General features: G+C 52.5%; 1 protein-coding gene across 1 annotated transcript in view; it reads right to left on the reverse strand.

The window, feature by feature from the left end:
* Positions 1–12,881, reverse strand: part of LOC135248578 (bromodomain-containing protein 4-like) — a 32,831-nt gene extending 19,950 nt beyond the window's left edge. Inside the window, exons 1-3 of the mRNA XM_064323372.1 lie at positions 11,944–12,881; positions 3,029–3,407; positions 1,502–1,639 (exon numbers count right to left, since the gene is read on the reverse strand). Coding sequence (XP_064179442.1) covers positions 1,502–1,639; positions 3,029–3,407; positions 11,944–12,044 — 618 coding nt within the window. The 5' untranslated portion in view covers positions 12,045–12,881. The remainder of the gene's footprint in view (positions 1–1,501; positions 1,640–3,028; positions 3,408–11,943) is intronic.
* Between the last annotated feature and the right edge of the window lie 214 nt (positions 12,882–13,095).

Below are 13,095 nucleotides of genomic sequence, written 5' to 3' on the forward strand. Positions count from 1 at the left end.
GCTTGTGTGTGCGTGTGGGAGCGCGAGTGCGCGTGTGTGTGCGTGTGTGCTTGTGTGTGCGTGTGCAGTGTTGACTGCAGTGGAATTTTGCAGCAGGACGGTTTTCATTTATATTCAGCATTAATTGTAAAAACGGTATAAAGAAAATAAAAAAATAATAAAAGCAACCCTGCTGGGTTCAGGGGTCAGGAGCTGAAGGTCAGCGTTGGGACTGCACCCCACCCAGGCGCGTTAAGAACACACAGCTCGCCCTCGCGGCTGCTTCCTGTCTGTGCAAACCGCACGGCTGCGTGATCGTCAGGGCCCCCTGCCCTGTCACTTCCTGTCTGCACTTCCTGTTTGGAGCGGCGCGCCGAGCCGCTGCAGCGCCGAAAGCTTCATTTAAAAACGGAGATAAGGGGTGAGATAAAAAAAACAACTCAGAGAGAAGTCTGCGGTCAGAAGGGTGGGGTTTCCATGGAAAAGCACCCTCCTCCAGGCCGGGGACGGCGTTCCATCAGGCCGCCGGTGAGGCGGCGTCGGCCTCTCCCAGCGCTGCAGCCTGTTGAGTCAGAGACCCATCACGCGCAAGCGGCCCCTGGGGCTGGCTCGGGTTTTAAGCTCTCCCCCCCCCTCCCCCCTGCAGTCACACTCTTACTGTACTGCAGCATTCTTTCTCTCCGGTTCAGACAGCCTTTTACCAGCCGTAACAGGTCTATCCACATCGCTCTTAAAACCGCGCAGACCAGTGTCATCAGCGCACCGAGCGGCCAATCGGCTGCTCCGGTCCTCAGGGACGTTCGCTGGTCCGTCACATCCGCTGTCTCACACAGCGCGTGACGACAGCGGCGGGAGACGAGCCGATCATGTTTACAGTCTCCGAGCGCAAAGGGGAAATAAGGGACTCCTTATCGCGCTGTCACATCAGACTCTGGGCAGCCCGAAGCACTTCACACAGAAGCAGACGAGAGTGGGACGGCGGGAGCAGAGCACTGAGCAGGTGAAAGGGGGGAACGGGAGGGAGGGGACACGGGGAAGTCATCCCCGTCAGGGTTCCTGAGCCCGCGGCCACGTTAGCGATCCAACGCAAGCGCAGCTCAACACGCCCTGGCGAAAGCGCGGCAGCTAACGCGCTGCGACCAAACTGCGCCTCTGTTGCTACAAACACACACTCTGCCTCGCGCTCACACACGCAAACACACGCTCACACATCATCAACTATGACCTGCATGTGAGTTCTTCGCAGGTGAAGCCGTTGCAAGTGCAACCACAAAAATGCAAACGGAATGTGGGAAATCACGTAGGAGTTGAACTGCTGGAAGATGCCCGTATGTGTGTGTGTGTGTGTGTGTGTGCGTGTGTGTGCATGCATACGTACGTGCTTGCGTGTGTGTGTGCGTACGTGTGTAAATGCACAGGGCCACACACTGGATCAGAGCTGTACTCCAGAGGCACAGTGTGACGGCGGCAAGGGGCGGGGCTTTTCAGACAGCGGCGTGGGGGCGGGGCTTAGGGACCCTACCTTGTTGTAGATGTAGCAGTTGGTGAACATGGTGTTGAAGTCTTGGATACATTCCTGGGCGTTCCAGTAGTAGCTGTTCTCCAGCCTGCGCTTGATTGTTCCCATGTCCATAGGACACTTAATGATCTTATAGTAGTCCTGCAGAGCAGAGAGGACAGGGCTGGTATTAAACACACACATATATATATACACACACAGACGTGCACACAAACACACGCACAGAAGCACGCATGCATGCACACACACACACAAACACGCGCACACACACGCACGCACACACACACGTGCACACACGCGCATGCGCGCACACAGGTGGAAGATCAGTCAGCGGGTTGCTGAACAGGACAGAACAAGTTAGCGAACATCTGTCAGCTCACACCCATCAGAGGCTTAACCCCGAGACACAAAGAACGCGAGCGGCTCTTCTGAAGAGCTACCGTACAGGCACGTCAGGAAACAGGAAACCTACTGACTGCAGCCTACTGCACCACAGAAACGTGCCTACATTTACCACTATACACCACTGAAACATGCCTACACTTGACACTACACACTACTGATACTGCCTACATTTAACATACACTTCCGATACATGCCTACATTTAACGCTATGCACTACTGATGCATGTCTGCATTTAACACTACACACTACTGATACTGCCTACATTTACAACTATATACCACTGATACTGCCTACATTTACAACTATATACCACTGATACATGCCTACATTTAACACTACACACTGCTGATACATGCCTACATTTAACACTACACACTACTGATACTGCCTACATTTACAACTATATACCACTGATACTGCCTACATTTACAACTATATACCACTGATACTGCCTACATTTACAACTATATACCACTGATACATGCCTACATTTAACACTACACACTACTGATACTGCCTACATTTAACACTATACAATACTGAAAAATGCCAACATTCAACAAGTAGCCATTCAAACAATCTGGATCAGAAGAATATGGTTGAACAGTGAGATGAAGGACTTTCTCACAGACACCAGACGTCTGCTAACTGCCACTTTGACAATCTGGCAAGTGTCTGAAGCGTCCCACTGCTGCCACAGTAAGTGCTGTTCCCAGGCGGTAAGGTGAAAGTGTCCTTAGATCTGTTGAGATCAGAACCATCTGGGACTGGAGACTGAAGCCATACTAACAGCGCTGCCATGAATATAGTCAGGCAGGCAGGTGGACAGAGACAGAGAGGGACAGATGGACAGAGACAGGCAGGTGGACAGAGAGAGATGATGGACAGGTGGACAGAGACAGACATGTGGACAAAGACAGAGAGGGACAGATGGACAGAGACAGGCAGGTAGACAGAGATGATGGACAGTGAGACAGAGAGACAGGCAAGTGGACAGACAGAGAGAGAGAGGGACAGATGGACAGAGACAGGCAGGTAGACAGAGATGATGGACAGTGAGACAGAGGGAGCGAGTGAGAGAAAGAAGGAGCGTGAGAAACAGTCAGCGGCAGAGGGACACCCACAGGCAGGTTGAGTTTGACGACATCGACAGGCTCCTGGAAGGGCCAGGAGAACTGGTGCTTCCACAGCGTCTTCAGGACCACCTTCAGCAGGTACTGCAGCTGGTTGGTCTGCCGCTTGGGCCGGGAGGGGTGGACCACCTCGGGGGGCGGGGGGTTGAAGGAGGGCTGGGAGGAGGGGGGTCCCTGGCTGCTGCTGCCGCCCGACATCTGGGCCGAGTCCAGGCCATCCCCCATGACACTGGCAGGGTGGGGCGCGGGGGCGGGGACAGGGGGAGGGGTAGGGGAAGGGGCGGCAAGACCCCAATCGCTCACTCTGGACCCCGGCGCAGGCTCCACTGGGAGAGCACCGATGATCCCATTGCACTCCTCACTGGGGTCTCTGTGGAGAGGAGGGGCAGTTAGCTTCATCATCATCATCACTGCCATCATCATCAACACCAACAACATCACCAGCAGCCTTATCATCATTACCATCGCCAACATCATTATCATGATCACCATCATCATTAACACCATCAACATCACCACTATCATCATCATTAACACCTTCATCGTCACCATCACCACCTTCACTGTCATCACCATCATCATCACCACCACCATCACCGTCATCATCATCACCACCATCAACACCAACAGCATCATCAATACCATCATTATCATCACCACCATCACCGTCATCATCACCACCATCATCAACACCAACAGCATCATCAATACCATCGTCATTATCACTAACATCAACATCATCACCACCACCATCATTATCATCAACATTAACACTATCATCATCAACGCCATCACCATCATCACCATCATCACCACCATCATCATCATCATCATCAACATCAATACCATCATCATCATCATCATCATCATCATCCCCGGATAATATTCACCATTTTATTATGTATGTGTTGGTGTACCATGCGCACTTGAGGTTTTTGTGAACGTGCCTGTGTGTGCGCATGTAAGCGAGTGTTCATGAGTGCACACGTGCATGTGTGTGTGCGCGTGCATGCAAGTACGTGTGCGAGAATGCAGCTCACAGAGAAAAGACCTCTCTGTCATACAGAATCCCCTCACTGCTCCAGAGCACTGTGGCCCCTCTCAAATCCCTATTCCCACATATTCATTGACCCGTAAACAGCAAAAGAAATCCCCCCCTTATCTAACCAGTGCTAGGTAGGGATGGGGACAGACCGCAACGATAAAGAACGCGCAAACAATCTTCGCCACCATGTGCCATGCGTATGTATTGCCTTTCTCTTTGTCTCAGTCAGCTTAACTATACCGGATCGCGGCAGTAGACGTCCAAACTTCAGGGGCCAGGTGAAGTGCTTCTAGGGAAAGAAGTACTGATATACCTATAATGCCTGTAGTGAGTAATGGCATTATGACTCAACCCTTCCTGTTGAATCACCGGGGGGGGGGGGGTGTCACATGATCAGAGGTCCATCATGCACGGCCAGAGGCACGTACACTCTCTCAAGACATGCGCGCACACACACCCCACACTCACACACACGCAGTCATTTACAGGAACACACACAGTCACACTCAAACAAATAAATAAGTCATAGGTATGAGGTCAGCATGTTCTCCTCCTGGAGGCGGAGCCACACAGTGAGCGTGACCGTATGGCCCCCTCACGGCGGAGGCTGGGAGCGCTCGTACAGAACATTCCGGGCCTCTAACTACACGCACAGGACCGTAGCAGGAAGGGGAGGGGCCAGCTGTGACGGGCGCACGCATGCACACAGCCGCTCCGAGCGTGTGCAACTCACACACACAATCCTGCACCCTCATAGGGAAGGCCAGAGTGGGGGAGGTAAAGGAGGTGAAGCACAGTGAATGAGAGACAGAGGAAAAGAAGAGTGAGGGAGAGAGGTACAGAAGAGAGTGAGGGAGGTAGGGTGAGGGAGCTGACGAATAGAGTGAGCGATCAGCAGTGGGAAGAGGCGGGGTCGGGGCTGGTAAGGAGGACGCTGACACACACAGATCGCGCGCTGCTCGTTGGGGGAGGAGCCCCACACACCCAGCAGCAGGACACCCTGGTTTCTCCTCCTCTCTCATCAAGGTCACGCTCTGTCCTTCACCGCAAGTTGAGCTGTGCTGAGAGTCACCGGCGCATGACTGCACAGAGAATCATCACTGCGTGCGCATCCAGGGCCCCGCTAAACACAAGCCTTTTCACAAACGCCTTTACACGCAGGCTGTCTTTCACGCAGGGCATGCATTTAACCCAAAGATAAAATACAATCCGCTGCAGTCATCCGCTGAAGCTGCAGCACACAAGCTCCTGTCACCGTACAAGACAGTCAGCGTCACACACCGCCACAGGAGAACCAGAGGTCAGGGGTCAGGGGTATCCCTCTCCAACCACTAATAAAATCTGAAACTTTATTTATAAAAGCAAGGCAACAAGCAACTCAATGTTGTGTTAGGAGCTTAACAGACATGCATGTGTCTCTTATTGTTTTGTGGCGAAACATTTAAAAATACATACTTAAGTAAGCTCCAGGACTTGGGACATGGCCCGGTATGGACTGGTACATGCCCTGGGATAGACGGATACTAGAAAGCCTGACCGTGTCCCGTTGCAGTCGACCGCTGGTCACAGCTGGCCCGCGACATGCGTTCATTTGCTCAGTCTGGACACAGGATTGGCTCGGACGAGCGAGGGAAACTGCTACAGGTATCCAAGCAACCGTTTTTTGGAGCACTTTGACTAAATGAACCTGACGGAAGTATGCACGTCTGAGCAAAGCAGCTAAATAAAGAGAGAGTTGACGCGGGCATTCTGCTGATGGCGGACGGCGTTTAACAGCGTCTCTCGGTTCCGGCTGGGCTTCTGCCCCAAACACGGTTCAGATGGAGAGGTTACCGCCGGCACAAAGCAGGGTCATTACCGCCGGCACAAAGCAGGGTCATTACCGGCGGCACAAAGCAGGGTCACTACCGGCGGGTTTAAAGGCGGACAGGGGCTTTAAGGAGCACTGCTTTCTGTTTCGGGAGAACAGACGAGACAAAGGCTTGCTCCTGCCAGACACGCTCCTCACCCGTCCCAGAGCAACACCGGGGCGAAGAATGCGTCTGACTCACTGGAGGTGCATTATGGGTGGGTGGTGTGCGTCAGCGGTAGGCGTCGTCAACGCGAGTCATCCTAAAACTGGCTGTGGCAGCCGCGCGTGACCTGGGTTCACCCAGAGCTGCTCAGAGAGAGCCACGGGCACAGCAGCGTCCTCGTCAAGGTTAGGTCTGTCCCGGTGACTGGGAGTGGCCCCGCTCCACAGCTTTAATAAGCAGCTTTCAGCAAGGGGGGGGGGCAACTGTGTTTCAATTCAAGAAATTCAAGTTTAAATTCAATACTTTCATTGAACTCAGGGGGGGTAAACACCTCTGGCCAATCAGCTGCCTGCATTCGACCTGCAGCACCCGCATAAGGAAGTGCATTTGCGTAGTGTGAGGGCGGCGCAGCTCAGCGTGGGGGGCGGCAGCGTGAAGTTCAGCTGCAGCCGGCCACAAGCACGTCAGACCGCTCTCTCCAAACAACTACCTCAGAGGCGATCCACTGGACGTTCCAAAAAATAGAGAAACAAACAGGATAAAGGAGGACAAATCCCATGCGATCACACGGCCTGTCATGGAGAAAACAGGCTTCCATTTGTGACAGTGTCTCTTTAAAAACCGCTACACAAACAACACTCAACTGAATCATAAAATTTTGTCCGGGAACTTGTTAAATGTTGTTTAATTCTCCGGTGAACAAGTACACCATGATCAGTTAGCCTATGTCTTTTTTTGCAGCTAAACATAGATTTGTACCGAGAGGAGATGGAAGAGACTATCGTTTCTTCTGAGGATGCAGCACGCTTGGCAGACATCAATGCTGGCACCAGAGGCGGCGACGCAGTCGATCTTAAAGCGGTCTGAAGGATTCGCAGCTTTGAAGTTCAATTTGGTTTATCCCTCACGCAGAAGGAACAGTCAGCGAGCGTCCCGGCTAACTGGCCTGTTTGCCGAGCGACTGTCGCTTGTTCCCTCAGATGTACGGAAGCGCTAAATCCGACGGGAGCGTCTGCGATGCTCTCATGCCGAAAGAGCTTGTGAAAGCACAGAGTGTTTTTTTGGCTTTAGGATTTAGTTTTCTCTGGTGGATGTTGCCAATGTCCTTCCAAGTGCACCAATTTTCAGCCGTTGGATGAGGGTCTGTCTCCTCAACTTTCAGGTTTCTGGTTGCAAAATATAAAAAATAATTACCATTTCTAATTCCTTTTCTCAAACCAGCACAGTTCAGTTCCCGTCGCTGGTACAACCTCCAGTACACATTCACCTGGGTGGAAAAGAAAGTACATAGCAGTCGTTCTCCCTTGAGCACATTCAGGGCATTCTGTCACCCGATGAACCGTGAAAGGTCTCCTGCCCTCACCGAGCAAGTGATGTCAACTGAGAAATATGCAGCGTTGCACAGAGTCAAGTATAAAGAACAGTCTGCTGGCCAAATTCTGGCCTCGTCCAGGGCCCATTTCTGACAGTACAGCTCTAGCAGTCACAGGCTGGGCTGCAACCCTCCTACAATGGGGGGGGGGGCACATAGCTTTTTTTTTGTTGCTAGTTAATGTTAGTACGGGGCAAAGTGAGACAAGGGTCCACAGATTCCAAAGTTTTGTTTTTTTTGGAAGTTTGTCTACCCAAGAAATTTAAAAAGCGTGGGCAGGGCAGAAAACAAGATGAAAGAGTTGCACGAAAGCGCCTCAGCCTTCCATGTGCGTTTCACAGCGCATCCGTGGTGATCATTATGAGATTATCGGTTAAGTGCAGGCGGAGCTAAGTAATGATTGCATCGATGCAAAGTCTCATAATTGGCGCCGGTGAGCTCGGAAAGGCGGAAATCCGTGCATCCGCAGCGCCCCTTTCATCCCCGCAAAAAGGGAAAGAAGAAGACCGCGCTGCCGCTGGTGTGTCAGGGCCACAGGCATTCGGGCAAAGATGGGGGGAAGGGGGGGAGGCGAACAAGGCAGGTGTGACGTTTGATGGCTCTAGAGGCCCTGTAACCGAAGATCAGACAGCAAGGCAGGGGCCTAATGGAATCAGGTGCTGGGGAAAAACAGGAAGGAAGGAAGGAAAGGTTGAAAGAAGAGATGATGGAAGAGGAGAGACAGAAGGGGGGGAGGAAGAAAATATTACAGAAGGTAAATTGGAAAGTCAGGATGACGGGGGCATCTTCAGTGTAGTAAAGCCGATGAATAATGTATGACTTTGCTTTCAAGCAAATGGCTAGAGTGTCGCCAGTCAAAAAGGCGGTGGGGGGGGGGGGGAGAAGTTAAAAGCAAGGTGGGCTGACAGTCCGCCGCCAACCTTCCGAAACCACACACACTCAGACACACGCACACATATACACACACACACAGTCAGACACACGCACACATATACACACACACACATGCGTGTTAATAATGAATTCTGAGGATCAGAGAAGAGCGAGGGAAACATGAGAATCTCCTCCAAGCGTGTGGGAGAGGAGGAGGGAGAAGGGAACCCGGAGAGGGGGATGGGAATGGGGGGTGGGGGGGGTGGAGGTATGACAGCACTGGTGCAGCTACCAACTTTCTGTCTCTCAGGAAGCAAAGCACACCCCTTGGGCAGAAAGAACCTTCCAGAGGTGGAAGGGATCTGTGCCCGGGTCAGTCTTATGCTTTCAGGTGGGGGGTGGGGGGGGGGTGGGGGGGGGAAAGAGGGAGAGATAGCAACACAAACAACAAGAGAGAGAAAAAGAGCAGCTGAACGTAGTTTAATTCTGCCAGAAACAAATATATGGGTAACTTATAAATGTTCTGCCAGGCTAAATATGCACATCATATATTGAGAAGAAGAAAGGGAGACCGAGGGGTCCACTGACACCAACTCTTACATTTACCAAACAACACAACAGTCGCTCGTTCAAAAATACACGTTACTGGGAATCCCTGCGATGCCTTTCCCCACAATGCATACATTAAGAGGATGCGTCGTACGCGCATTCTCTCCCCAGTAATGTCACAGCAGCAAGACTGAGAGGGAAAGCATTTGTTTTCAGAAGACCAAAGTTCACTCCAAAAGCCAGGCCGAGCGGCTCTGCGGTAAAGCAAATATTCTGAGTTCAGGTCTAATGTTCCAGAGTGCGGGCGAGCCAAAAGGACTGACCTCCAATCAAGACGGGGGGGAGGGGGGGGGCGCTGCTGTTCAACCGTTGAGAACGGCAGTTAACCTCAAGTGCTGGACTTTCATACCTAGCTGTATAAATGGATTATGTGGGGAAAAAAAAGTCATAATAAGATTAAAATAATAATTCTAATAATATAAAGTCCTCAGACTTTGACCAAGAGGATCGGCAAAATGGAAAATGAATGTATTCAACATTTTCATAATTTAACAACCTGCAAAGTGGTTTGTATACTGAGGCCACAGTCTAAGCAGAGCACTTTCACTGATCCAACATCTCAGATATGCAAATTTATGGACCTGTAATCATGAAGCATCTCAGACACCAAAAAGGAACTTGGGTCTGTATACATAAAACATCTAAAAAAAACCCAAATGGACCTGGGTTTGTATTCATAAAGAATCTCAAGACACCCAAATGGACCTGGGTTTGTATTCATAAAGCATCTCAGACACCAAAATGGACCCGGGTCTGTATTCATAAATCATCTCAAGACACCCAAATAAACCCGTGCCAGTATTCATAGAGTGCTGATCTAGGATGAGTTTTTCCTTTTAGACAGACAGTGGAAACCTGATTCTACAGCCCTCACGCTCCGAGCCTCGTTACAAACGTCCCGTCGGCTCCCCCGCTCGCCCCCACGGCTGCTGCTGCTGCGGCGTTCCAGCGTTACCCGTCCACGCGCGTACGAGTCCCGCCCCTCGCCAGCGCGCATCATTCCGTGCGTCTTCCGCAGACGGGTCGTTACGGCGTGAAGACGGGTCATTGCCCGCGGGAGGGCACGGAAGCAGAGGAGCGTTCAGAGGACAGCGACGTGATGCGGCACAGCGCTCTGACCAGTGATGGAGTCTGCGAGCAAGGAGCCAGAACGGCACTTCTGCACGTACGCCGCCGCGCGCATTTAAACTGAACTTCACTGGTGACCATTTCTGAAAAACACTGGGCTGGGGGGAAACGACTCGGTAGCCAGAGGTCACATGCATACACATACGTGCGTACAAATGCACACACGCACGCACAACGCACGCACAACACACACACACACACAACACACACATGCGCGCACACACACACGCATGCACAACACACACACACAACACACACATGCACGCACACACACACACAAGCAAGCACAACACACGCACATGCACATAGTTTTACACACACACTCTGGGGGAGAGGGGCACTGATGAGTAATGGTGGGGCTTGAGGATGATTGGCCTGGAACTGCAAAGCCACAGGCAGGAAGCCTGACAGAAAACAGAATAAATGAAAACTGGAAGCACCATCAGAGGCAACAGCCACTTCACACCACACACACTCTGCTTCTCTCCCTTTCTCTCTCTCTCTCACACACACACCACACACACTCTGCTTCTCTCTCACACAAGCACAGTCACACGCAGCCATTTTAACATGTTACACAACACTTCCTGCTGAGCGCAAACACACACATGCGCACACAGACGCCAACACGATTCTTGCACAACTCTCCCTGTCTCACAGACACACTCACTCTCAGATTCAACCCAGTGGTTGTGTGTGTGTGTTTGTGTGTGTGCGTGTGTGCATGAGAGGGGGGTGGAGAAGGTTAGTACAGCCTGCCTTTGTAATTTAAAACAGAGGCAGTGTCTAATGTTCTATGTTTTTAAGCCAGCAGATAATTCACAGCCCAAACAGCAGATTGTTTTTGGCAGTGGAGGTCCCTGGGGCCTGCAGCCGGAGCCAGGCGGTGGGAGTACACAGAGGCCCAGCAAAGAGAGGACCCACGTGGGCTCGACCCGACAGAGAGGGGCCCGGACCAAGCCCAGGGCTAATGCTGCAGAGCTAGTACAACACTGCCCTGCTCCTGAGGGGAACACACACAGAGAGCACCCACTGTACCTTTCACCCCTCACACACACACAAGCACACAACCATTTACAAAAACATGCACACACACACACACAAGCACACACATCTACACAAACATGCACACGTGCGCATGCACACACACATACACACACGCTTCCACACAAGCACACACACAGTTATAAAGTCTTTCTCAGAAATGGAGCATTTCTCCAAAACTTCCTTTCTGCTACAACAAATGAGGCCCTCCCTCCACCCCACCCCCTTCCCCCCTCTCCCCAACTCCCCTGCTGTGAGAGAGAGAAAGGGGGGGGAGAGAGAGAGAGACAGAGCGAAAGGGAGAGAGAGATTCCACCCTATCTTAAGGGTAGCAGAGCAAACAATGCAGCCATTAAAAACACAAATAGCCAGAGTTCACACTGTTCCAATCAAGGCCTTTTTTTTTTTTTGTTCTAACCGCTGCTACAAAGAACAGACCAGGAAGTGTTGCAAGCCGCCGGGAGTTGTGGATGAGGTTTGTGCGTGTGTGTGTGTGTGTGTGTGCGCGTAGTGGATGGGGGTGGGGGGGGGCGGGGAGGAGTGTTTAAAATGCTGGCACCCATCTATGAAAACAATTCGCTGGAATACAGGTTAGACGAGTTGACTTTCACTTCCCAAAACTGCTGGTACGCCGGCCTGCTCGGTCTCCAGGAGAACGGCCGCACGACCGGAGCACGGAAACGGCGACGGAGCGAACAAACGCCAGTAAAAAAACCGCCGCACAAGCCCCGCTCATTCATTCCCCTCTGGCCTCCGACCCGCACGCGCAGCTACGCACGACCACACCACAAACACCAGAGGAGCCAGCCGGCCTCGTTACCTTTTCACTGCCACCGAGTAATGGGCGATCTTTTCCAGGAGAGCGTCCAGAGTCTGGAAATCCAGCAAATCGTTAGACTTGGAATGCATTCTGTAATCCATTTAAAGGGTTCTTTGTAAAAAAAAAAAAAATGAATAAATAAATCCAACCGGGCTGGGGGCGGGGAAGAGAAGGTCTCGGTGTCCCTCTTCCCAAAAACCCCCGGAGGGTCAGAGGCCCGGCTTTCGCGGCTGGCGGTAAATCCACAGAAACACACACGGGACGCGCACGCAACCCTTGCGTCAGCGGGGGAGAGAGGGGGGAAAAAACCGCCCCGCTCTCCAGTCCCAAGCGCCCGAGAGAGGAGAGGGGAAAGCCGGAGAAGATTCGGGAGGGGGGGGGGGGGTGGATCAGGAGGGGCCAGCTGCCGCTGTAGCCGGCCGGGCCAGCGCTCCCCTCTCCATACCGGCCGAGCCCCCTCCCCCACACGCTCGCAGGCTTACCGCCGTCCCGAACCCGGCGCCGCCGCGGCCCCACGAGCGCCCATCCCGCGCACACACACACAGAGAGAGAGAGAGAGAGAGAGAGAGAGAGAGAGAGGAAGAGGGGGAGGGAGGGACGCTGGGGTCTTCCGTTTAAAGGGTCCGGAAAGGGAGTTCTCCTTCAGCTCTCTTTCTTTCTTTCTTTCTTTCCGTCTCGCTGGCGCTCTCTCTCCGTTTCTCTCACACTCTCACACACGCAAGCTCGAGGCAGACCAGGCGGCTTTCTCTCCACACTGAAAATGGCTCTCTCCCTTTCTCTCTCTCTCTCTCTCTCTTCCACTTCCTCATTGAGGATACTTTAAACCAGTACGATCCCTCCCACTCTCTCTCTCTCTCTCACTCTCTCGTGCTCTCTCTCTCTTCCCCTCACGCTCCGCCCTTCCTTTTTTTCTTTTCCCATCAATAGCTAGAGGCCAGTCTCTCTCTCGCTCTCTCTCTCTCACACACCTTCCCCCAACCCCTCAGTCCTTTGGAGTGCCTGCTCTGTTCCGTCCCCCCGTCCCCCACACACACACAGGCTGGTGGACTCCTGGCCCTCCCCACCCCCACACCAATGAAGCTCTGACTTATCTGCTCTTACCCCCAACCCCCCACCCCCCTCCTTCCTCCCCGCCTGCTTGTGTCACATTCA

This window comes from Anguilla rostrata, chromosome 2 (genome assembly GCF_018555375.3).
Source record: "Anguilla rostrata isolate EN2019 chromosome 2, ASM1855537v3, whole genome shotgun sequence".
NCBI lineage: Eukaryota > Metazoa > Chordata > Actinopteri > Anguilliformes > Anguillidae > Anguilla > Anguilla rostrata.